Source organism: Homarus americanus, unplaced genomic scaffold, assembly GCF_018991925.1.
Source record: "Homarus americanus isolate GMGI-L3 unplaced genomic scaffold, GMGI_Hamer_2.0 scaffold24694, whole genome shotgun sequence".
Taxonomy (NCBI): Eukaryota; Metazoa; Arthropoda; class Malacostraca; order Decapoda; family Nephropidae; genus Homarus; species Homarus americanus.
In genome coordinates, this window is record NW_024732780.1 from 10,011,442 (window position 1) to 10,038,301 (window position 26,860).

At 44.6% G+C, this 26,860-nt stretch overlaps 2 protein-coding genes across 25 annotated transcripts in view; both read left to right on the top strand.

Moving 5' to 3' along the window:
• LOC121869098 (solute carrier family 23 member 1-like) overlaps nucleotides 1-26,860 on the top strand; it is a 56,676-nt gene that overhangs the window by 3,542 nt on the left and 26,274 nt on the right. For 16 of the 24 annotated variants that reach the window (XM_042370266.1, XM_042370269.1, XM_042370272.1 and 13 more), the window contains exons 2-14: nucleotides 6,643-6,831; nucleotides 7,031-7,188; nucleotides 7,511-7,710; nucleotides 9,538-9,664; nucleotides 10,333-10,453; nucleotides 12,011-12,152; nucleotides 12,830-12,943; nucleotides 13,586-13,725; nucleotides 14,745-14,984; nucleotides 15,219-15,354; nucleotides 16,681-16,798; nucleotides 17,002-18,414; nucleotides 18,737-19,014. In XM_042370266.1, the coding sequence (XP_042226200.1) occupies nucleotides 6,643-6,831; nucleotides 7,031-7,188; nucleotides 7,511-7,710; nucleotides 9,538-9,664; nucleotides 10,333-10,453; nucleotides 12,011-12,152; nucleotides 12,830-12,943; nucleotides 13,586-13,725; nucleotides 14,745-14,984; nucleotides 15,219-15,354; nucleotides 16,681-16,798; nucleotides 17,002-17,089 (1,773 nt within the window). In that variant the 3' untranslated portion in view covers nucleotides 17,090-18,414; nucleotides 18,737-19,014. Of the gene's footprint in view, nucleotides 1-6,642; nucleotides 6,832-7,030; nucleotides 7,189-7,510; nucleotides 7,711-9,537; nucleotides 9,665-10,332; nucleotides 10,454-12,010; nucleotides 12,153-12,829; nucleotides 12,944-13,585; nucleotides 13,726-14,744; nucleotides 14,985-15,218; nucleotides 15,355-16,680; nucleotides 16,799-17,001; nucleotides 18,415-18,456; nucleotides 18,486-18,736; nucleotides 19,324-26,860 lie in introns of those variants that run through there. The other 8 variants (XM_042370261.1, XM_042370276.1, XM_042370280.1 and 5 more) reach the window with 8 other exon arrangements.
• Nucleotides 25,044-26,860, top strand: part of LOC121868973 (solute carrier family 23 member 2-like) — a 25,749-nt gene continuing 23,932 nt past the window's right edge. The window contains 2 exon segments of the mRNA XM_042370006.1: nucleotides 25,044-25,098; nucleotides 26,761-26,850. Of these exon segments, the coding sequence (XP_042225940.1) occupies nucleotides 25,044-25,098; nucleotides 26,761-26,850 (145 nt within the window).

A 26,860-nucleotide genomic window follows, 5' to 3' on the forward strand; every position in this document is an offset into this window, starting at 1 on the left:
TTAACATAGACGTCAAAATTTTTCCTTGGTTCGTTGTCACCCTGAAATTCTATCACCTGGAGATATAAGAGACCCGCATCTTCCTGGTGTAAATCTACTGACCTAATCAAATTTCATATGACCCCGCTCTTTTTTTCCCACCGCCTAACCTCAAAGAAATGTGACCTTGTTAATCCTCTTGTAACACCTGACCTGAGAGACATTAATTGCTACCATTAACAAGGACCAGGTGTAGCGATGACGTCATATATAGTTGGGTCACGACGCTAAACTAACCTTATCTAACTTAACCTAACTTAACCTTATCTAACTTAACCTAACCTAACCTTATCTAACTTAACCTAACCTAGCCTTATCTAACTTAACCTAACGTTTTGTAATGTCAGTGTGGGTCTCAGGTCAGGTTAATATGTGTGTTATGTATATAGGTCAAATTCAGGTCATATAACCTCTCTCCCCAGCAAGTCATCAAACCCCCACAACACACTCCTAACAAAACAAAACGCACACTCTCAACAAAACGCACTCTTAACACAAAACACTCTTACCACAACACTACTGCTATTTTGCTGTCTCTTGGAATCGAATATGACGATCATCCATCTATGATACAATGATATGAGTTATTAAGGATGTCACCTTCGTTGGTGAGTTCTGAGGTGACTACAGAGGCCGATACGGGACCGGTGAGGCCGTCCACAGATGTTGCACGTGTGGTGGGCTACATCTAGCGCGGGAGGGGGCAGTGGCAGCGTCTTTCCGGCGTTGGCGCTTGTCTGCCTCGTTACGGTGTGGAATAATCGTCTCCCAGGTGAGGGGGTCGATTTCGCACCTCCAGGTTTGTTTTTAAGAATATCCTTATACCTTTTAAGTTGCCCGCCAGCGTTACGTTTACTATTCGTTAGGTGACTATAAAGTAGCTGCTTTGGCAGTCTACTGTCGTCCATGCTGGTAACATGGCCAGTCCAGGGCAGTTGTTCCTGGATAATGGTAGCCTCGATGCTTCTACAGTTGGTGTCAGCAAGAATGCTGGCATTTGTTCTCTTGTCTTCCCATCGAACTCGGAGAATGGAACGTAGACTACGTTGGTGAAAGTTTTCAAGTGCCTTGAGATGCCTCCTGTATGTGACCCATGTCACACTTGACAGATATTGCAAGTCAATATCAGTCCCATTCATTGACAACTGGGACAACTTCTACGGCAGAAGGGACCTTTATGCTAGGGATGGGGTGCACCTGTCTCGGGATGGAGTAGCAACCCTGGCTGGGGCACTAGAGGGGGCAGTTCAAAAGATATTGAAGTCTTTAAACTGCTAGGAGAACATATGAGCACGGAGGTGGAGGCGACTGCAGTGGGAGCGGGTAAACAAAGTGAAAGATTACAGGGAAATAGTGTTAGGAATGATGACAAAACTAAATTAGACAGGGAGTTTAAAACTAAACGCGGTAAAGGGAGGACTCAGAACACGACTAACGTAAATGTATACTACGCGAACAGTAGAAGTATGAGAAACAAAATGGATGATATTAGGGCCTTGGTATGTACTGAAAAAATCGATATAATAGCATTCACTGAAACATGGATCAACCTAGACTCACTTGAGTTACCGCTCGAATACCAAATTGCGGGTTACAAACTGTTCCATACCGATAGGCAGACCAGGAAAGGAGGCGGAGTAGCAATCTATGTTAGGGATAATCTGAAGTGTGAACTAAATAAGGAAATAAAAACTGAGCGGAATACAGAAACAATTTGGATAGAATTAATCGACGGTAGGGAAAAAGTAATCACAGGAGTAATATATAGACCTCCCAACCTTGATAGTCAATGAGCGACTTATCTGGGATGAAATGCGTAGGGCTTCCATACACAACAAAGTCTGTATAGTAGGCGACTTCAACCTTGGCCAAATAGATTGGACTGACCTTACAGGTAACTCAGAATCAGAGGATTTTCTCGAGACGATCCAGGACTGTTTTCTAAGTCAACATATAACCGAACCCACCCAGGGTAATAATATACTCGATTTAGTTCTGTCAAACAGAGAAAACCTCATTAGCAATGTCGAGGTAGGGAACGAACTTGCAAACAGCGATCACAAAGAAATTAGATTCCAGTTAGATTTTCAGGGCAGACGTAAGGAAAATTACACTAAAGTACCAGATTTCAGAAGGGCAAACTTTGACAGTTTAAAGAGGCAGCTGAGAGAGGGGGTGTTGCACTTGGCCGTGAACCTGACAGATGACACCGACCTGATAACGAGATCTGAGATTACCGAGTTCCACAACAATTTAAATAATGAGTTACTTAATGCACAAGGCAGAACATACCATACAAAAAACTCAGATCAGACAACAATGACCCTAAGTGGATAAATAATTATTTAAAGAACATCATTGGCCAAAGGAAGGCTATAGGTAGAAGGATAAATCGTGGCGAAATTTACCTCCGGGATTATTATAGGGTATTGGTGAGTAGGGTTAAAACCGAGATAAGGAAAGCCAAGAGGAATAATGAGGTAAGGATAGCAAGGGAGGCGAAGACAAACCCCAAAGGATTCTACCAAATGTATCAAACTAAAACACGAGAAAAGATTGGACCAATACGGTCAGATACCGGCGAGCTCACTGATAACGACGGAGAAATGAGCAACAACAGTTTTCACCACCGAAAATTTAAACATAATACCCGAGGCACCGACTCCATTCAGAGATAGTGAAGAAAACAAATTAAGCGAGATAGTAGTGACTAGTTACGATGTTAGTAAGCAAATAGACAAACTAAAGCCTAATAAGTCACCTGGTCCCGATGAGATATTTGCCAGAGTATTAAAGGAATGTAAGGAAGAGCTTAGTATGCCCTTAGCAAAGTTGTTTAACATCCTTTAAAACATGGCATCAAAGGTAATATCCTTAAATGGATTAGGGCTTGGTTACAGGACAGGAAACAGCGAGTGAGCATTAATGGCACTAAGTCCCATTGGAGCAACGTCACAAGTGGAGTTCCCCAAGGCTCAGTACTTGGACCATTATTATTTATTATATACATAAATGACATAGATATCGGCATAGACAGCAACATAAGCAAATTTGCCGATGACACTAAAATAGGACTTCTTATTAAATCTGACGAGGACTCCGCAAAACTACAGGAAGATCTAAACAAATTTTTCGAATAGTCTGAAAAATGGCAGATGAAATTCAACGTGGACAAATGTAAAGTACTCAGTATAGGAGATGTAAACAGGGAAACCAGATACCAGATGAACAACGATGCCATAGAGAAATCCGACTGCGAGAGAGATTTAGGATTAATGATAAGTAGGAACCTTAAGCCAAGTAAACAATGTGTTTTTGCTCGTAACAAGGCTAATAAAGTACTTGGGTTCATACAGAGGAGTGTTAGTTACAAGACTAGCGAGGTCATCCTAAAACTGTATCTTGCTCTTGTGAGACCACACCTGGATTACGCAGTTCAGTTCTGGTCACCGTATTACAGAATGGATATAGAATCCTTGGAAAGAATTCAGAGGAGAATGACAAGACTAATCCCGGGCATTAGGAACCTTGAGTATAGAGACAGGTTAAAGCATCTTAATTTGCACTCCCTCGAGAGACGTACAGCGAGGGGTGACCTGATAGAGGTGTATAAGTGGAAGGCAGGGCTAAACAAAGGAGACATTACAGAGGTACTCAAACTATCCAACCAGGAGCGAACTCGTAACAATGGTTTTAAATTAGACAAATTTAGATTTAGACGTGAAATAGGTAAACACTGGTTTGGAAACAGAGTAGTGGATGAATGGAACAAGTTACCAAATATCATCATTAACTCGAATACGCTGAATAGCTTCAAACATAGGTTGGATGCTTATATGAACAATAGGGGTTGGGTGTAAACGGGACTGCCCAGTGTGGGCCAATAGGCCCGCTGCAGTTTCCTCCATTCTTATGTTCTTATGTTCTTATATAGCAGGGTGGGGGAGGACTACCACTCGATATACATGTAACTTTGTATATAATTTCAGCTCCCTACAGCTGAAGACACGGGTACGGAGTCTGCCAAAGGCTTAACACAACACACATAATTGACCATTTTTCAAACCTTCTTTCACTATCCATATAAAAAAACCGAATAGAACATGAGAATGGAGGAAGCTGCAGCGGGCCTATTGGCCCCTACTGGGCAGTCCCGTTTACACCCAACCCCTATTGCTCATTTATCCACCCAACCTATGTTTGAAGCTATCCAGCGTATTCGAGTTAATGTTTGGTAACTTGTTCCACTCGTCCACTACCTGTTGACTGGTTAATCTGACCTGACGGCTTACGCCACCATCGCAACCGTGACCTTACCATCCATAGCGACAGTCCCATGGAGGTTGGTGGGGGTGGGTTCCTCTGACCACATAATCTAACTCCATATATATTTTCTTTGGCCCTGCAGTGGCTGAGTTGCCTCGTGCCCACACCCTCCTAGGGACGGCTGTGTCGAGCATCTTAAGTGATTGCGTCAAACAGGAACCTCTGGCCAGGCATAAAATCATGTTTTCTGTCATTTACAAGGTTACTGTTGTTGTTTGTGAGTATAAGCCTCCCATTGTTATCTACCAGTCGCTGGGGACTTTCGCTCCTCCGTGCATCCCCAGAACTATTTTCAAGTTGGTAAGCGTGCTATCTTTAACCAATAGTCACGTATTTAAATCAATAATTACGTATTGTAATTCAGAATTCACGTGTTTTAAATCTATCACCATGTAATTTAAATCAATAATTACGTATTTTATATCAATAATCACGTATTTTATATCAATAATCACGTATTTCAAATCAGTCACGTATTTTAAATCAACAATCACGTATTCTAGGTTAGTAAATCACGAGTCGTCAACCATTAAGAGTTACGAAAGATGTTACCTGCGTTAAGTCACGTTACCTGTGAGTGTGGACTGATTATTGCGTACCGGTGTGTCGTCACCAGACAACTTTCACTACACCGACCTTGTGTGTGTGTGTGTGTGTGTGTGTGTGTGTGTGTGTGCGGGTATGTATGTTATGTTGTGTTGTGTTTAGGTTTAGGAGGGAGATAGGAAGGAACTGGTTCACAAATAGGGTGGTAGACGAGTGGAACAAGCTTAGCAACTTTGTAGTAAGTGCTGGAACTCTGGAAAGTTTTAAAAGGAGGCTAGATAGATTCATGGATGATAGAGAGTGGTAGTAACTCTCGACAGGAGCTGCCATGCACAGGCCAACCAGTGGTGATTGTATATTACTGATAATTTACAAGCGTACGATAGATGTGTACAAATGGAAGTCAGGGCTAAACAAAGGGGACATAACAAAGGTACTCAAACTATCCAACCAGGAGCGAACTCGTAACAATGGCTTTAAATTAGACAAATTTAGATTTAGGTGGGAAATAGTAAACATTGGTTTGGAAACAGAGTAGTGGATGAATGGAACAAGTTACCAAACATCATCATTAACTCGAACACGCTGGATAGCTTCAAACAGAATCCAGGAAAAAAAGTCACAGGAAAACCTAACCTAACCTAACCTAACCTACGTGCATCATATACAAATTGTGTTGTCAATATTTAAAAGTTATGAATTGTCAGTTAATAACTGTTTTAAAATATTTTTAGTTTTATTACCTTAAATAAGAACATAAGAATGGAGGAAACTGCAGCGGGCCTATTGGCCCATACTGGGCAGTCCCGTTTACACCCAACCCCTATTGCTCATATAAGCATCCAACCTATGTTTGAAGCTATTCAGCCTTATTCGAGTTAATGATGATATTTGGTAACTTGTTCCATTCATCCACTACTCTGTTACCATACCAGTGTTTACCTATTTCCCGCCTAATGTGACTCTTTTCCTGTGACTTTTTTTCCTAGCCAAAATTGTGACTTTTTTCCTGTGAATATTTTTCCGTCCACCTTCAAACATAAGTTGGACGGATATATGAGCAATAAGGGTTGGGTGTAAATGGGACTGCCCAGTATGGACCAATAGACCCGCTGCAATTTCCTCCATTCTTATGTTATGAGCGGTGATACAAAGATAGATAGATAGAGTGAGTGAGAGAGAAATAGATAGATAGAGTGAGTGAGAGAGAAATATATAGATAGAGTGAGTGAGAGAGAAATAGATAGATAGAGTGAGTGAGAGAGAAATATATAGATAGAGTGAGTGAGAGAGAAATATATAGATAGAGTGAGTGAGAGAGAAATAGATAGATAGAGTGAGAGAGAGAAATAGATAGAGTGAGATAGATAGAGAGAGTGAGAGATAGAGTGAGTGAGAGAGAAATATATAGATAGAGTGAGTGAGAGAGAAATATATAGATAGAGTGAGTGAGAGAGAAATAGAGATAGAGTGAGTGAGAGAGAAATATATAGATAGAGAGAGTGAGAGAGAAATAGATAGATAGAGAGAGAGAGACTGAGAAGGGTGGGAGTGAGAAAGAGGGGGGTAACTTAAATATCTACTACGCGAACAGTAGAAGTATGAGAAACAAAATGGATGATATTATGGCCTTTGTATGTACCGAAAAAATCGATATAATAGCATTCACTGAAACATGGATCAACCTAGACTCTCTCTCTCTCTACATCTCTCCCCTTCTCTCACCTACAGATGGAGGATGTTGGAGGAGTACCAGTAGGGGAGGAGGAGGAGGAGGACAAGTTCGGCAACCCCCCCAACAAGAAGACCGACGTAGCCAAGTCTAGCGAGGCCTTGGTCGAGGTGGACAATAAGAACAAGTTACTTTACTCCGTCGAGGACAACCCACCTTGGTACACCTGTGTGTTCTTGGGCCTACAGGTGAGTAAGTGGTGGTAGTGGTGGTAATAGTAGAAGTTTAATGTTGGTAGTGATTGTGGTAGCTCGAAATAATCAAGTTATACACGGTAACATTATCGAAAACAGAGTGTCGTACTGTTAAAAGACCACTTGAGAGGTTTATGTGTTCGTATAATGTAACAGACAGATCTCTCACTATCTCTCACCGTCTCTCCTGCAGCATTATCTCATGATGGTGGAGTCGACGGTGAGCATCCCGTACCTGTTAACGCCCCTCATGTGTATGGCAGCCACAGATCCTGCCAGGGGCGCCATCGCTTCTACTATCATCTTCGTCAGCGGCATCGTCACCCTCCTTCAGACCTCCTTCGGTATCAGGTAGGTCTTCAAGGGGCGGTGGGTTGGGGTGAGGTTAGGTGGGGTGTTTAGGTCAGGTCACGGGTATAGGCTTGGTCAGGGGGAGGGAGGGAGATTGGATGAGGGGGGAGGGGTGGATGAGGGAGGGGGGAGGTTGACTGTCATAAACAAACCCCTTTTAAATGTCAATATGTCTAATAATTTGTTGTTTATATTGTATCTCTCTCTCTCTCTCTCTCTCTCTCTCTCCATCATTCCTCCCTTTTTTCACCCATTTCCTACCCTTATTCCTTACTCCTCTTCTTCAACTCATCTCTACCCATTCTTTCCTCCCTCTCCTCAGATTACCCATCGTGCAGGGGGGTACTCATGGGTTCCTGGGCCCCACTCTTGCCATCCTAGCCCTCATGCCCTGCCCCCCTGAGGAAGAACTCGAGGCCCTCACCTATACTGAGAGAACACACCTTTGGCAGACCCGGATGAATGAGGTGCAAGGAGCCATCTGTGTTGCTGCTATTTTCCAAGTCCTCGTAGGTTGTACAGGTGAGAGAGAGAGAGAGAGAGAGAGAGAGAGAGAGAGAGAGTGAGAGAGAGATATAAACGTGAGATAGGGTTAGGTTTAGGCGTGTGAGGTAAGTGAAAAGTACTCGGTGGTTGAGTGAGAAGTAAAAGAGGTAAAATGAATGGAACAAGTTACCAAACATCATCATTAATCCAAACTCTCCCCAGGAATCTACACACACACACACACACACACACACACACACACAGGCAGGCTGAACACATATAGGGGGTGATAAAAGCCGGGTGTAAACAGGGACTGGCTAGTATGGACCAATAGACCTACAAGGGGCTGCCTAGTATGGACCAATAGACCTACAAGGGACTGGCTAGTATGGACCAATAGACCTACAAGGGGCTGCCTAGTATGGACCAATAGACCTACAAGGGGCTGCCTAGTATGGACCAATAGACCTACAAGGGGCTGCCTAGTATGGACCAATAGACCTACAAGGGGCTGCCTAGTATGGACCAATAGACCTGCAAGGGACTGGCTAGTATAGACCAATAGACCTACAAGGGGCTGCCTAGTATGGACCAATAGACCTACAAGGGGCTGCCTAGTATGGACCAATAGACCTACAAGGAGCTGCCTAGTATGGACCAATAGACCTACAAGGGGCTGTAGTATGGACCAATAGACCTACAAGGGACTGGCTAGTATAGACCAATAGACCTACAAGGGGCTGCCTAGTATGGACCAATAGACCTACAAGGGGCTGCCTAGTATGGACCAATAGACCTACAAGGGCTGCCTAGTATGGACCAATAGACCTACAAGGGCTGCCTAGTATGGACCAATAGACCCACAAGGCTGCCTAGTATGGACCAATAGACCTACAAGGAGCTGCCTAGTATGGACCAATAGACCTACAAGGGGCTGCCTAGTATGGACCAATAGACCTACAAGGGGCTGCCTAGTATGGACCAATAGACCTACAAGGGGCTGCTTAGTATGGACCAATAAGGCAACTGCAGTTTCCTCTGTTCTTACACGCAATAGGAAGTTATGCGTTGCTAGTGTTTTTCAAGTCTTCGTGGGCAATACAAGTGAGAGAGAGAGAGAGAGAGAGAGAATAGGTGGCTAGGTCGTACTGAGAGAGAGAGAGAATAGGTGGTTAGGTCGTACTGAGAGAGAGAGAGAGAGGTGGTTAGGTCGTACTGAGAGAGAGAAAATAGGTGGTTAGGTCGTACTGAGAGAGAGAGAGAATAGGTGGTTAGGTCGTACTGAGAGAGAGAGAGAATAGGTGGTTAGGTCGTACTGAGAGAGAGAGAGAGAATAGGTGGCTAGGTCGTACTGAGAGAGAGAGAGAATAGGTGGTTAGGTCGTACTGAGAGAGAGAGAGAGAGAGAGAGAATAGGTGGCTAGGTCGTACTGAGAGAAAGTGAGAGAGATATAGAGTTTCCACTTTATCTCTTGCAGTATTCTCTTAAGTGTACTCATTATAAAGTGTACTATTATAGTAGATACAATGTACTCAAATAACCTTAAATGTACTCATCTATTACATGTACTCTCCTTATCTAATAGGAACTCATGTTTGTACTTCATTTTAACCTTTAAAGTACTACGATCTACTAATGTGTACTAAAATGTACTCTCATATACTGTACCAATATTTAATCCCATGTACTCTCCTATACAAAGATGTACTATTCCGTACTAATTTATAACACCATGTACTAAAATGTAACATCATGTACTAAAATGTAACACCATGTACTAAAATGTAACACCATGTACTAAAATGTAACATCATGTACTAAAATGTAACACCATGTACTAAAATGTAACATCCACCCGTACAGGAGCTATCGGGGCATTACTACGATGGATTAGTCCCCTGGTGATTGTACCGACAGTCACTCTCATTGGCTTTTCGCTGTACCCTGTCGCAGCTAGCAAGGCATCCTCTCACTGGGGTATCGCCTCTATGTGAGTTACTGTCTATTTTTGTGTGTATCCGTCTGTTTTTTGGTTCTGTATATCTGTTTGTTTGTATTTTTACTGTTTGTGGTTCTCTGTCTCTGTCTGTCTATCTTTCTTTACTGTTTTCTTCTCTCTCTCTCTCTCTCTCTCTCTCTCTCTCTCTCTCTCTCTCTCTCTCTCTCTCAATATGCACTATATATATTAAGTAACAGTGTATGGAAAGCTATGTTTATATATGTAAAAAAATTTCTTTCAAAAGTTTTAAAATTACAAAACCAGAGCCATGAACTACTGAAACTGACTTAACGAGAACTACTGAAACTGAGCTTAAACTTGTCTAGAACTACTGAAAATGGCCTTAAATTTGACCAAAACTACTGAAGCTTACCTAAAACTCACTACAATTCCATCATTACTTTAAATCCATAAATATCATCCCCAGACCCTTAAAAATACCTTAATTCCACTCAGAACCCTTTAAACTGACCCCAGATTCCACTCAGAAACCCTTAACCAATCCCAGAACCCTTTTAGCAAACTATTAACTCCTTAAACAACCCCAGAACCCCTTTATTAATCTTAGAACCCCTTTAACAATCCCAGAATCCTTTTAAATAACTCCGAATATCATCTAGAACCCCTTTACATAACCCACCCCATTTTGTTTTCCCCAGGACGATCGTGTTACTGGTGTTGTTTTCCCAGTACCTGAGCGAGGTGGCACTACCTGGGTTTACCTGGTCAAGAGAGAGAGGCTTCACCCGAATTAACATCTACGTCTTCAAACTCTTCCCGGTAGGTGAGGTAGGGGGAGGGGTGTGGTGAGGGGGAGATAGGGGAGGTGTAGGTAGTAGGAGTTAGGTAATAGGAGAGGAGGGAATTGAGGAAGGGGTGGTAGGGAGGAAGAGGTGTGGGGGTGTTAGACGGGAGAGAGGAGGATGGGACCAAGGGAAAAGTGAAAGGGGTAGGTAAAGGAAGTGTGTGTGTGTGTGTGTGTGTGTGTGTGCGTATACAATAGCCAATGTCTATAAAGGGCCTGTGCTGTATAGCCTTGGGGTAGGTAGGTGGGTGGGTGTTCTGTGTGTGAGGTCAAGTAACCCACGAGTCTTGATGTTGCACACGCACCTAATGGAATATCTCATCCACTGGTATTGTCATGAGGGACGTAAATAATGAACCAATCAATATCTTACTTAAAAAAGGAAACAATATAAACAGCGTATCTTACTTTAACCGATAAACAGACATCACTAGAAGCAACCCTTAAATGATGACGTAATAGATTTTAACCAATAAACAGACATCACTAGAAGCAACCCTTAAATGATGACGTAATAGATTTTAACCAATAAACAGACATCACTAGAAGCAACCCTTAAATGATGACGTAATAGATTTTAACCAATAAACAGACATCACTAGAAGCAACCCTTAAATGATGACGTAATAGATTTTAACCAATAAACAGACATCACTAGAAGCAACCCTTAAATGATGACGCAATAGATTTTAACCAATAAACAGACATCACTAGAAGCAACCCTTAAATGATGACGCAATAGATTTTAACCAATAAACAGACATCACTAGAAGCAACCCTTAAATGATGACGCAATAGATTTTAACCAATAAACAGACATCACTAGAAGCAACCCTTAAATGATGACGTAATAGATTTTAGCCAATCATATCGTCTTTGAGAAAAATAAACACACACTATTTTGTTTTTGTTGATGGTAGTAGGCAGCTACCAAACAGGGAGGTACTACCGCCTGGGAAGATATTGGAAGCATAATGTGTTGTCTAATGGTAGACCCTGCTGCCATATGTGACCAAGTCCCAGGTTGATGATCTGACTTTCTGCCTCATTTACACACAATTGCAGGGTCTCAATTGTTTCTCTTATTATTGACAACACAACATACATATATATGGTTCCTCACTTTTGATCTTTTTTTTATGGTTTATTATTATTATTGTTATTATCATTGTTATTTTATTATTATTTTTTTATTTGTTATTATAAATTTTACTTCTCTGAATTATTATTATTATTATTATTATTATTACATTTTCGTCCTCCAGGCTGTTATGTGGGTCAGTCACAAGTGCCAGGGTGGGCTAATGCCGTAAAAAAAATGGGGGGAGGTGAGCTACTATACTTTTCTTAGTAGCACACACACACACACACACACACACACACACACACACACACACACACACACACACATTACCCCTCACACAGGTAAACCTCACACCTACTCAACTTCCTCCTTCGTGACAGTAAGTAAGATGAAAATGGAATAGTCTCTCTCTCTCTCTCTCTCTCTCACTACCCTCTCTCTCACACAGGTACTGCTGGCGGTGGTGATGGCGTGGGGAACGTGCTGGATCTTAACGGTGACGGAGGTCCTACCGAAGGACAACCTCGCCAGGACTGATCTCAGACTAGATATGATCACGGAGTCGCCCTGGTTCCGCGTTCCCTACCCCTGTGAGTATCTGAAGGTGTTGTGAGTATCCTGTAGGTGTTGTGAGTATCCTGAAGGTGTTGTGAGTATCCTGAAGGTGTTGTGAGTATCCTGAAGGTGTTGTAAGTATCCTGTAGGTGTTGTGAGTATCCTGAAGGTGTTGTGAGTATCCTGTAGGTGTTGTGAGTATCCTGTAGGTGTTGTGAGTATCCTGTAGGTGTTGTGAGTATCCTGAAGGTGTTGTGAGTATCTGAAGGTGTTGTGAGTATCCTGTAGGTGTTGTGAGTATCCTGAAGGTGTTGTGAGTATCCTGAAGGTGTTGTGAGTATCCTGAAGGTGTTGTAAGTATCCTGTAGGTGTTGTGAGTATCCTGAAGGTGTTGTGAGTATCCTGTAGGTGTTGTGAGTATCCTGTAGGTGCTGTGAGTACCTGTAGGAGTTGTGAGTATCCTGTAGGTGTTGTGAGTACCTGTAGGTGTTGTGAGTACCTGTAGGAGTTGTGAGTATCTGCAGAAATGCCTGTTCGTATCTGTATAAGAATATCAAGGACCATTTATACTGTACTAACCCATCTACACCACTTTACAGGTCAGTGGGGGCAGGCACTAACCTACCTACACCACTTTACAGGTCACTAACCCATCTACACCACTTTACAGGTCAGTGGGGGCAGGCACTAACCTACCTACACCACTTTACAGGTCAGTGGGGGCTGCCTACAGTGAGCGTGGCAGGAGTGCTTGGTATGTTGGCTGGTGTCCTCGCAAGCATCGTGGAGAGCGTTGGTGACTACTTTGCTTGTGCTAGATTGTCTGGTGAGTCTCTCTCTCTCTCTCTCTCTCTCTCTCTCTCTCTCTCTTCTCGACTGTCTTCGTTCCTTTCTTTCTCCTTTACTTTCCCTTCCTACTTCCTTTATTCTTCTCCTCGAATTTCTTCCTATCTTCTTCCTCTTACCTAACATCCCTGTCTTCCTCCTTCTCTCTCTCTCCCTCCTTCCTTCCTTCCATTGTTTCCTCTTTGAATTAATCTGAGGTCAATTAACTCTCACTGTGAATATCATGTAAAGTCTGTGATTGGCTATTTAGTGACAGATCCTGGCTGTGATTGGTGGAAAAAATTACGTGCTAATAATAGAACCCTAACTGTGATTGGCTATTTAGTGACAGATCCTGGCTGTGATTGGTGGAAAAAATTACGTGCTAATAATAGAACCCTAACTGTGATTGGCTATTTAGTGACAGATCCTGGCAGTGATTGGTGGAAAAAATTACGTGCTAATAATAGAACTCTAATTGTGATTGGCTATTTAGTGACAGATCCTGGCTGTGATTGGTGGAAAAATATGTATAAGTTGATCTTGACTGTTATTACTTATGACTACTTAATGTAAACAACTTCTAATGATTATTTAATGTTTACACCTTGTTTACATTGTTTACTCTCGTGCTGGCCCGCAGGAGCGCCGGCACCCCCCAAGCATGCCATCAACCGGGGTATCTGGATCGAGGGACTTGGCACTATTCTGGCAGGGCTGTGGGGCACGGGGAGTGGCACCACTTCCTACTCCCAGAACGTCGGGGCCATTGGTGTCACCAAGGTGGGTATCCCAGGCTGTTGGCAGGTCACGGGGGCTCTTGTGAGAGTCCTTACTTAACCTAACCTAACCTAACCAAACCTAACCTAACTCAACCTAGCCTTACCTGACCCGACCTAATCTAACTTAGGATTAAAAAGCATAACAATGGAGCCTATTAGGAAAATGTCTTATTTTCACCAGTGTCTATTAAAGCTGGGTCCCAATAACACTGTGCCCCAATAACACTGTGACCCAATAACACTGTGACCCGCGGGGACCCATATAGCAGACAGGTGTATAGAACATCTGTGTTATAATGGACACGAAAGGAGGGGTGTGGACGGAGGGTAAACCACAGTGTGCACAGTTAAGTGTGATTATACGCGATTTCCTGTTCTGTGTACACTCCCGCTTGTGTCACACTCTGAACCATGACAACCTCCTCTCCCCCTCCCCGTATATAGCCTTGACGAGGGTGAGAATATATCAATGGCATATGGTTTATTTTTTAGAAACTATACTTGGTGATGTTCAGGTGATTTTTATAGTTGGGACCTGCCTGACGAAGTAACCAATGTTTGTATGTGTCATGTATACAGGGGGACTCATAACCAAAGGCCTACCTGACGAAGTAACCAATGTTTGTATGTGTCATGTATACAGGGGGACTCATAACCAAAGACCTACCTGACGAAGTAACCAATGTTTGTATGTGTCATGTATACAGGGGGACTCATAACCAAAGACCTATCTGACGAAGTAACCAATGTTTGTATGTGTCATGTATACAGGGGGACTCATAACCAAAGACCTATCTGACGAAGTAACCAATGTTTGTATGTGTCATGTATACAGGGGGACTCATAACCAAAGACCTACCTGACGAAGTAACCAATGTTTGTATGTGTCATTTATACAGGGGGTCTCATAACCAAAGACCTATCTGACGAAGTAACCAATGTTTGTATGTGTCATGTATACAGGGGGACTCATAACCAAAGACCTACCTGACGAAGTAACCAACGTATATGCATGTACAGGTTGGGAGCCGTCGTGTGGTGCAGTACAGCGCGGTTATCATGCTCCTGTGTGGCCTGGTGGGGAAGGTCGGGGCTCTGCTCATCACCATCCCAGAGCCCATCATCGGCGGCATCTTCTGTGTGGTGTTCGCCATGATCACCTCCGTCGGCCTCTCAACCCTTCAGTACGTCGACCTCAACTCCTCCAGGAACCTCTTCGTTTTGGGCTTTTCCCTCTTCTTCGGGATGGCCCTGCCCATGGTGAGAGAGATACTGAGAGAGAGACAGTGTGTGTGTGTGTAGTGTACAGTGCATCATTGTATCGTGTGTCAGTCTTTGTCAAGGGATGCAAATAATTATATAGTTAATACACCCACTTACACCACCTACACCACTTACACCACTCTTACACGTTTAACCTAACCACCATTCCAGGACCACTAACACCTTTAACCACCACGCAAGCATCACTAACACCCATTACTTCCTCTACAGTGGATGGCGAAACCAGAAAACCTGAGAATTATCCAGACGTCAGTACCTATGTTGGATCAGGTGTTATCGGTACTGTTGAAGACGTCCATGTTTGTAGGAGGCTGTCTCGGCTTTTTCCTTGACAACACTATCCCAGGTAGGTTGGTCTCTCCTCACCCCAACCATCTCCCTCCTTGTCTCTCACCCCAGCCACCTCCCTCCTTGTCTCCTCACCCCCAGCCACCTCCCTCCTTGTCTCCTCACCCCAGCCACCTCCCCTCCTTGTCTCCTCACCCCAGCCACCTCCTCCTTGTCTCCCCCCCCCCTCTCGCCCTCCTCGTCCACCCAGCCACCTGTCCCCCACCCCCCCCCCCACCCCTTCTCCTCACCCCAGCCACCTCCCTCCTGGTCTCCTCACCCCACCTCCCTCCGGTCTCCTCACCCCAGCCACCTCCTCCTGGTCTCCTCACCCCAGCCACCTCCCTCCTTGTCTCCTCACCCAGCCACCTCCTCCTGGTCTCCTCACCCCAGCCACCTCCCTCCTGGTCTCCTCCACCCCAGCCACCTCCCTCCTGGTCTCCTCACCCCAGCCACCTCCCTCCTTGTCTCCCTCACCCCAGCCTCCCCTCCTGGTCTCCTCACCCCAGCCACCTCCCTCCTGGTCTCCTCACCCCAGCCACCTCCCTCCTGGTCTCCTCACCCCAGCCATCTCCCTCCTGGTCTCCTCACCCCAGCCACTTCCCTCTGGTCTCCTCACCCCAGCCACCTCCCTCCTTGTCTCCTCCCCCAGCCACCTCCCTCCTTGTCTCCTCCCCCCAGCCACCTCCCTCCTTGTCTCCTCACCCCAGCCACCTCCCTCCTTGTCTCACCCCAGCCACCCTCCTTGTCTCCCCACCCCAGCCACCCTCCTTGTTCCCTCACCCCAGCCAATTCCTGGTCTCACCCCAGCCACCTCCCCTCCTGGTCTCCTCACCCCAGCCAAGTAATTAAGACCCATTTCTGCCTTAACTGACGTCATTAAGACCTATCCTTACCTTAACTAACCTTGCTAATTGCTATCCTTACCTAACCTAACTAAACTCTATCTCAACTTGACCTGACCTGACGTAATCATTATTAACCTCTGTCTTAACTTGACCTGACTTGAACTGGCTTAACCATTATTAACCTCTATCTCAACTTCACCTGACCTGACCTAACTTAACCAATATTAATCTCTACGTCGACTTAACCTGACCTGATCTATCTTAACCATTATTAAGTTATATCTCAACTTAACCTGACCTAAATTAACCATTATTAAGCTCTATATCAACATGACCTGACCTGACCTGACCTAACTTAACCATTACAAACATTTATCTCAACATGACCTGACATAACCAATATTAACGTCTACCTCAACTTAACCTGACCTAACCTAAATTAACCATTATTTTAACTATTTCAACTTAAGCTAACCTGACCTGACCTTTCTCTCTAGGGACGGACGAGGAGCGAGGGATGGTGGCGTGGAAGGATCAGTTAAAGCCCCCTAGTGAAGAATCTGCCATGGACCATTCTTGTTATAACCTTCCCGTAGGCATGGACACCGTCAGGAGGTAATGTGTAGGTTTTGTATCCGTCTGTTTGTGGAGGGATATTTTTGGTGAGTGTGTGTCTGTGTGAACCTAATCTAACCTAGTCTGTCTGTGTCTGTTTGTGGGGGAGTTAATATTTTTAGTGTGTGTGTGTCTGTGTGAACCTAATCTAACCTAACCTTCATCTCTCGTTTATAATGTTACAACTGTTTAATATATTACAGATGGAATTGGACGAGGTATGTACCCATATCCCCTACGTTTATCGGCTGGGGGTTCGTAAGGAAGAGGTGTATGAAATCATCAGCGTAGAGGGTGCCACTACTACTATCACCACCCACAACTACAGCTACTATTACTACTTCACATCACCACCACCATCACTATATTAATACTACCATCACCATCACCACTACTACTACTACTGCTACTTTTTTTTTCTTCCTGTATAATAACCTCCAGCCTCCTCTTATTAACCATGCCACCAATTTTACATCATATGACCCCCTTCCCCCCTCACCCCCTCAGTGTCACCCTGACGAAGGAGTCGATAAATAAAGTACTTCTTGGGCGATAGAACCCACAGATATCATCCACAGAACCCTTCCCTCCTCCCTGACGAGATCCCCTTGTGCCATCTCCAGAACCACCAGCACTACCCCCCAACAGAACCACCAGCACTACCCCCCAACAGAACCATCAGCACCTCACTAACAACAAATACACTCCGGGAAACTGACAGACAAATGGACAACAACGTCTTATTGTATCTACCAAACACAAGCCAGCATAAGACGACGTATCTTTAAGCTTTACGTCGTCATATAACCAGGGCAGCAGTGCAGAGATCCTGTAAATTTGGCCTAGAAACGCACACACTCTTTATTTTTTGTGAACGAATGCTAAGAAGAAGCTACACTGACAGGAAAACAAATTAAGATGAGCAAAACTTCAAGATAAATACTTTAAATGTACAGAAAAATACAAATGAGATACTTTAGTCATATAATTAAGGATGATGTGATAATAATAACATAAATATTAATGGGTAAAGTTGGTGGTAGGTGGGTCAGGGGAAGGTAGGGACTGGGATGGATGGAGGACTGTGGTCGCTAACCCTCAGATATGACGAAGGAATTCTGATAATGCGGTCCTGATGGTTAAAAGATGCTCCTATAGTACATTATGTTGATCACGTGGAAATTAGTCCCAACCTTACTTAACCCCCGATAGCATTAGGAGGGCTAATCTTCATGTGATCCATTTGTGTCCTTAGCAACCGTGCCGCTTGTCTGAGCTGTCACGGTTGCTAGGGACAAATTTAAATGGGTTGAGATTAGTCGATAAGTCAATTATTCTCGAAATTTTATGACCCCCCAACAAATTATCTCACCTCACTTGCGGTCATAACTTTACCTCACAAGATATCATGACCCCACATTACAACAGGTCATGACCCCACATTACAATAGGTCATGACCCCCACATTACAACAGGTCATGACCCCACATTACAATAGGTCATGACCCCCACATTACAACAGGTCATGACCCCCACATTACAACAGGTCATGACCCCACATTACAACAGGTCATGATCCCACATTACAATAGGTCATGACCCCCACATTACAACAGGTCATGACCCCACATTACAATAGGGCCAGACCACATATACAGGTCATGACCCCACATTACAACAGATCATGGACCCCACATTTTGCAATAGGTCATGGCCCACATTACAACAGGTCATGACCCTTATTATACATAACAGTCATGACCCCACATTACAACAGGTCATGACCCCACAACAGGTCATGACCCCCAATTACTGCAATAATAGGTCACAGTGACCTCTATTATTACAATAGTCATGACCCCACATTACAATAGTCATGATCCCTTACAATAGGTCATGATCCCCACATAATAGGGCCATGACCCTTATTAGCAACAGGTCATGACCCCACATTACAACAGGTCATGACCCCACATTACAACAGGTCATACCCCACATTACAATAGGTCATGACCCCCACATTACAATGGGTCATGACCCCACATTACAATGGGTCATGACCCCACATTACAACAGGTCATGACCCCCACATTACAATAGGTCATGACCCCACATTGCAATAGGTCATGACCCCTACATTACAATAGGTCATGACTCCACATTACAACAGGTCATGACCCCACATTACAACAGGTCATGACCCCACATTACAATAGGTCATGACCCCACATTACAATAGGTCATGACCCCCACATTACAATAGGTCATGACCCCCACATTACAATAGGTCATGACCCCACATTACAACAGGTCATGACCCCACATTACAGTAGGTCATAAACCCCACAAAATGTCATCACCCTACCTAACATGTCATGACCCCATCCCATTGCAGGTCATGACCCCATCCCATAACAGGTGTGGGGATCATGACACCTCGGCCAGTGAGAAGTTATTGTGTGACCTCTGAGTCTTCCGTTTGTTTCTGTATGCAATGTTGTCTCAATAAAAGTCTTTGAAAACTATTGTGAATTTTTACTTAAAGAAATGTAAGTTTGTAACGTTGTGTGTGTGTGTAAAACATCACAGATGACATGTAATAGACAGTAGGCAGTCGGCAGCTACCAAACAGGGAGGTACTACCGCCGTGGAAGATATTGGAAGCATAATATATTGTCTAATGGTAGACCCTGCTGCCATATGGCATCACGAAAATTGTGACCAAGTCCCAGGTTGCTGCTCTGACTTTCTGCCTCATTTACACACAATTGCAGGGTCTCAATTGTCTCTCTTACTATTGACAACTCAACATACAAACAGTATATTGTTCCTCACTTTTGATCTTTTCATTTGTGTATTTATGGTTCTTTATTATTATTGTTATTACAGAGTTATTATTATTTTATTTTTTTATTTTAAATTTCATCTACTATGAATTATTATTATTATTATTATTACTTTTTTGCCCCCCAAGCCCTTATGTGGGTCAGTGACCTGTGCCCGGGTGGGCTAATGCCCGCAAAAAAATAAAAAATAATTATATATATATATATATATATATATATATATATATATATATATATATATATATATATATATATATATATATATATATATATATATATATGCAAGTAAATCATCGTAGGTACGTGATCCTTGTACATTGGGTATATATATATATATATATATATATATATATATATATATATATATATATATGTAAGTGTACACAGTGCAGTGCCAGGAGTTGCTGCAGGAGGAGCTTGCTGAGGAGGTCCTAAGTTAAAAGAGGAGTCATTGAGAGGGTGGTCCTGTTGGGGTGGAGGAGCTTGCTGAGAGGTCCTGTTGGGTGAGGAGCTTGTTGAGAGAGCTTGTTGAGAGAGCTTGTTGGTGAGGAGCTTGTTGAGAGGTCCTGTTGGGTGAGGAGCTTGTTGAGAGAGCTTGTTGGTGAGGAGCTTGTTGAGAGGTCCTGTTGGGTGAGGAGCTTGTTGAGAGGTCCTGTTGGGTGGGGAGGAGCCAAGTGAGAGGTCCTGCTGGGGTGAGGAGCTGCTGAGAGGCCCTGTTGGGTGAGGAGCCATTGAGAGGTCCTGTTGGTTTGAGAACGTTGGGTAGGAGTCGGGTGTCTCTTGAACCCCTGACCGTCAGAAGCTCCACTACCACTAAGGGCCCCATAGGTAGTATTCCTCTAACGCCTGCCTGTGGTGAACCCGGATCTTCGCTCTCCAAACTTCTGCCAGCCCCATCATTGGTGGATGAGTACAGTACTTAACTCAGTGGGGTTGTTGGTGTGGTGGTGTTAGTCCACCGGAATTATCGGAGTTTGTTGAAGGTGTCACTTGGTGAGAGACCCCAGGGCGGCCTCTGGAGTGTTGCCCTGGGGTATTGAGGTTAGTACTGCAGGTGCCACTGGTTTTATTGGCACTAAGTGCTGTAAGAGTTTATGTGCATTTTGGTGTGGGTACACCCAGTAGTGGTGCAAGTAAATGTGTCCTGAGGGCATGGTACCAGGAGTTGTTGTTTTGGGTGAATACAACGATTTTCTGTGTTTAATAAACATTGTATTTGTATGTGGGTCTATGATTCACCTATAGTATTCACCGTTGTTCTCTCCCTAATATATACTATATTTACATGTACCCATGGGCCTTCCTCTCACGTCACACTACCAGGTCAGAGTATCAACGTAAGTGAGTAAGAGTGCCAAGCCCTCGCATGGTGGTAGCTAGTTGTTGTTCCTACTTTGCACTGCATACAACTTGCAAGATGCAGTTTTTGGCATTATTACACCAATTTGATTGACAAATGTGAAGTGATGTCTCTCATGACGCCAGCCTAAAATAATGGCGGTATAATTACAACGCTCTTATTCCACTAATCATGATTCATTGGAGTATTGACACACTTGAACATATCAAAACTGTATTATTGCTCACATAGTCACATAAAGGGGTGGTACCACATAACAAACATTGAAAAGAATAAAGTGTCTTTACAATGTATGTACATACATCAGCGAAAAAAATGAATGATCTCACGCTATATAATCACACAATGGATATTATGGAGAATGCTTTAGGCCTACATTTTGCAATGATATTGTAGCGCACCATATGTGGCCAGTTGTCAATTATCTTAGTATGGGCACACAAACGTACGTACATGTAGATATCTCACACTCAGGAATGGAGGTAGAATAGAAACTCACGATGCGCTTTTTATATATTGTTGTATAGCGAGTGTAGGAGTGACTAGGTGGAGAAGCTTGCTCAGAGGTTCTGTAAGGCGAGAAGGTTTCTAAGAAGCTGGTGGTGAGGAGCTGTGAGAGATGTTGCTGGTCCGGTAGCCGAGTGTAGAATGGTCTCTGATGATGATGATGATGATAATGGAGATAAAATGGCAATGGGTTGCTGCGGGAAGGAGAGAAGAGGGAAGGTAGAAGGAAAGTTATGAAACGAAGTAAAGTAGTAGAGAATAAGAGCAGGTGGGCTATCCACCAGGGCAGAGACGATTTGATTGGCTGTGGTGAAGGCCGCACTAAGAGGTCGCCTGAGCTCAAGGAACAGGGGAGGAGGCTAGCTAGCCAGCAAGGGGGTGTTTGTTGTGTGTTAGTTGGAGAGGTCTACTGGGTCGTAATGTAACTAGTGAAAACTCTCATCTTTTATCTTATTGGCGTCAAGGAGTTATTTATGCTGTGGTGTATAATTGTGTAGAGTTGGAGAGTCTGCTAGGTCCTTGTGTAACTAGTAGAATACTCTCATCTTTTGTATGTACTATTTAGTGAACAATAGTTCTGGCTCTTGAGGTTATGGAGAAGGCTTTTTGTACCAGCTGTGTGATCTTCTGGTGTCCTCTGATTTTAGTCGATGGTATATTTCGTCTTCCATTACTTCTAGTTTGTACGCCATACTGCCTGTGCTTGGCTGTATGTTCTTATGTAGTGGTAAATACATATTGAAGCTCTTTAATTTGGTTGTGTATGGGGACGTTGTTTGGAGCTCTGCGGATGGCTTTGTTCTGTGTTGCCTGAAATTTTAATTGGTTGAGTAAGGCTGATCGTGTTTAATGGTGGCGGTATTCAAGATGAGGGGCAGACAAGTGCTTGAAATAGGTGTGGTTGTATTTTCTCTTCCATTTGCCGAATCTTCTTAATTTGGTAGCTGTATTGAGCTGGTCTATTGCGCTCTGTTATGTGTTTTTATTCGGTTCTTGTTGTGTCAGCCCAGTATTTTCCTTCGTTTTAGTATTGTATTTCTTCATTGTTTACTGTGATTGGTGCTGGGTTTATCCTTGAAATGTGTATGATCTTTAGTTTCTGTGTGTATTAGTTTTATTTTCCATTTCTTCTCGTAATTATTTATTGTATTATGGTGACTGTTTTAATGCCATCTGTTTGGCCTTGCCTGGATGGCGGATGATCTGGTGACATCATCAGCATATGCGATGTATGCAGTGAATTGAGTGGCGACATTGTCTGAAGTGTGGATGTATAAAGAGTTGGGGATAAATTACTTCCTTGTGGTACTCCACTATAAAGTCTGAAGCTTGGGCCTTTGTGATTGCCTATTATAATGTGAGCTTCTCTGTGTCAGGGAAATTACACAGTGAGAAGTGAAGTTTTGAGGGTTCTTGATTGGATTTTTTATATTTAAGTCCCAAGTGCAGACCTTATCGAACGCTTTTGCCACATCCCATAAAACTATGTTGCTTTTTTCTTTATAATGCATTGCGTTTGCAATACTTTCGTGTATAAGGAGCTATGGCTGTGTTTGTTCTCTGTGTTTCCTGAATCCGTGTTGTCTAGGCATGGCCGTATTATACAATTCGAGGATCAGATTTGGGGTGGCGTGGAGGAGAATCCACACAGCGTAAGGTGTGAGCGCTCTGATCCTGGGCTGGGGTTGAAGGTCGAGACTGGGTCGGCGTCGTACTCGTCCACTGCAGACCTTTGGTCTCTCCGTGGCTGGCCTATGCGCCACTCCCTCACCATGAACAGTTTGAGTTTGTTAACGTGGCGCGGGATGCGTCCGGACGCCGACCTGCAAAACTAAACCTCTGGTTCTCAGAAGTTTTTCAAGCTAATGGGATCGTGGGGGTCACCAAGGTATAGAACGTCTAAAGCTCCATGGTGACATCAGAATCACCTTCGTCAGAGGGCACATGCCGCACAGTTCGCGGAGATCCGAACATCAACGGCATTCGCTTTTAATGTTTGCCTGCATGTGGACAACCAGGCTGTTCATCTCACGCGAAGTGCCCGCATGGACCGTGAGCTGAGTGGGCTCCTCAGGGAGGCGGCTCAGAGATTGTGAAAAAGCTTTCCGACACCACTGCCTCCATCGGACACCACTCCACCTACCAAGGCTCAACTGGCGGATGCTTCCTTGATCAAGCCTACTGCAGACCGAAACGGTGTTACAAATACCAGCACTATGGACACCGCAAGCAAGTGTGAGGGCGCAGAACGCCTGTCATGTGTAGCAGCCCTGGACACCGCTACAGTCTGCCCCAACACAGAAAAAATGCGCTGCCTGTGGTGGCCCTCCTCCATAAACCGGACCTGTCCCAGATGGAAGGAGGAATGCAGAATGTAGCGGCTCGTCTTGAGGGAAAAACTGAGCACCACAAAGAGGCCCTCCTTGCTGTACGCTCCCAAGAAAGAAAAAACCAGCAGTAAAGAAAAAACCAAGAAAAGAAAACTCAGCAGAAGCCGCCCACCTTTGAAGACCAGAAGAAACACCACGTGGCCGTGGTGCAAATACATGGCCCGTGGTGCTGAAGCCACGAGTCAACCTCACCTCTCTGACTGCCCCACACGCCTGGGGACAATACACGGGGAAGACGAACAAGAACACAAACTGAGGATGGACACTTCAAGAGCAGAAGAGGAAGAGGAGGAAAGTAGACATCAAGCTAGAGGACGGTATCCCCTCACAAAAAAAAACACAATCAAGCCGACCAAGCACTGGGCTCCATTTATTGCGCACCTGACGCTTGACCTGACGCTAGCCTGGCTTTTCTTGCTCCTTCTGCTACCGCGTCAGGGAGGTTGCTGTTGCTGCCTCCATCTTATAATCTCTGCAAGCAGTGTTTTAGCCACTGCATCTGTTCTCTCCTCCTAAAGTTGGCAATCCTCCTTTTTTGTTGTCTGAACCTCCTTCCCCCTGTCACTACGCGTTTTCGTTCGTTAGGCTGTCGCGTCGGTATTTGGTCGCAGTCGGGGCAGTCATGATGGAGCGGTAGTGATCAGCCTGAGGGCAGTGTAAGTCGGAGAAGAACGGAATCAGCTGATTGGCTAGTCGTTGGATTCTCCACCTTCACATGCTTGAAAGCCGTTTTTTGACTGATTCTCAACTTGCAATTCTGTTGAGTTCGGTCAACATTGAGTCTCTCTACGGTATCGGATCTCCATTGGGACTTGAATGCTGCTGGGGAGCAATTGTGAAGAGTGGACGATGAGTTCAGACCTTTTCTTCTCTCGGTATTCTCTTACGTCTTGGCCGAAGGACTTGTTTCCCTGTCAGCGTGATGTACGGGGGTATTGTCAAACGCCTCTGTCCCCACCTCGCTTGTGCGTGTGTTTTGTGAGGTGGAGGTCATACAACTGTTCCGTCGCCTGGGGACCCCTGTGATAGTGCAGGGCCTCCCCTAAATGAGGGGCGCGGGGAAATTAGGGACTGTTAGGGGGAGATCTCCATAAATCTCAGATTCAAACAGTTAATACCTTGATTCAAGTCAAGAGTGGGCCATGCCTAACATCAACCGTGCACCAGACCTCCGCCTCCTTATTTTCCAGCTGGCCTGTATGTTTCAGATCGTTCGCCCACCAGCCCAGCGGCATTATCAAAATATTTGTACCGGAAAAGCTGGTGAAAATTACGACCTCTTCCACTCCCAGCAATGAAGCAACCGTTTGAGACGGCCAGCTGCGTTATAGTTCACCAGAATACCGCGCAAATGCACCCTCCTTAGCAAAGAAATCATCCTCAGATCGCCAGCAACCTAACCTGACAACGAACCTCAACTCACCGGCTTACCCCCAGGCCTTAACGCCTGCAGCCCGGATGAACTCTTACATGTTAAAATGTACGCTTCACTCAGGCCCCAGCGCCATCAAATTAATATCGCCACGGAATAAAAATCGGCGGCAATACTCATCCCTCAAGAGACATTGGGTTCAACACTTCGCCTAAGTACCATTCTGGGTTCACCTGAAATTCGACTGCTTACCAGCAAATTACGGTAACACAATAACTTGCTCAAAATTATGCCCAATCAAAGGCCACTCATGCAGAAACTGCACTGCCCCACAGTAACTAAATGCTGCAACTGCAAAAAGGCCCTCACGCTGCCATCAGCAACAAGTGCAAAAATCAGACTCGACAATGGCACAACACCACTCCCTACACACTAGGCCTTCCTCCCTGCAGCACCCCCCCACCCACAGCACCCACCTCACCTCCCCACCACTCTTCCTGCCCGGCCCTCCCCACCCACCTTGCTGGACCAACAACATGACCCTTCCCCACCTCTCCAAGCATGGATGCAAAAATGTCACCACCATCATGCACTTCTGGCACATACCCTAAGCAGAAACAGGTCTCTTTTTGAAACTGGCAATTGATGGTTTGAGGGAGAACAGCCTCCCTACTACCGCGCCACATTCCTAGTTCATTAGACCAGTCCGACCTCATCTTCCCCACTGCCCCATCCGACCGGACCAGCACCCCTCTGAAACCACTGCAATCCCTCCTTGCCCCTCCAGCCTGCCATGACCACACCCCAGCTTATCTCACCAACTCTGTACCTCTCACCCCAGGTAATCTGATCCAGGCATCCAACCCTCCTGTCGGCCTTGCCTGCAGCTTGCCGACTTCGATGAACTCCCGGACCACAAAATCAGACAAACCAATCTTAACACCTCGAACTCCCAAGAATAAAATGGCTGCCTATCCCCACTGGGCGATGAACAAGACCACCTGGACCTAGGGGGAAAAGAACACCTCCCCTTTTGTTTGCCACATTTCTTAAAAGAATTACTCTACATCCTTCTGGTCTATAATTAAAATTAAATCTAACTATTTTCCCAAAAGAAAACAGAAACAACACGACACGAACCTAGCACACTCCATCATCCTCCCGACTCCCCACACGGTCACGTAACCGCCCATCCCTCACCTACGCCACCTCACTCGAATACTCGCTCACGGTCTGCTCGATAAGTTGGGCCTCATCCCTGCCCAGAATTTCCAATCTCATATAAGTAACAAGATTATGCAACATGGTCACCGTTATGCAGCCAACTGTAGAGCATATATCACTCGAAACGAACACGCCATCTCTCCTCATGAACACAACGCTATCATCGCTTAACTCAACTTTTGCTGAAACACCAAAATCAAGCAGCCCCGGCTGCAAGCAGACAATCACCCCGAACTATTCGAGGGCGTTGCAATCCTCATCAGATCCTCCGCAGAACACCGTTCATCACCAACACGCCAAACACTTCGCAGCCGCCAAGATCTACATCACTTTGGACAGTTATCAAGCAATACGTAACTTCTA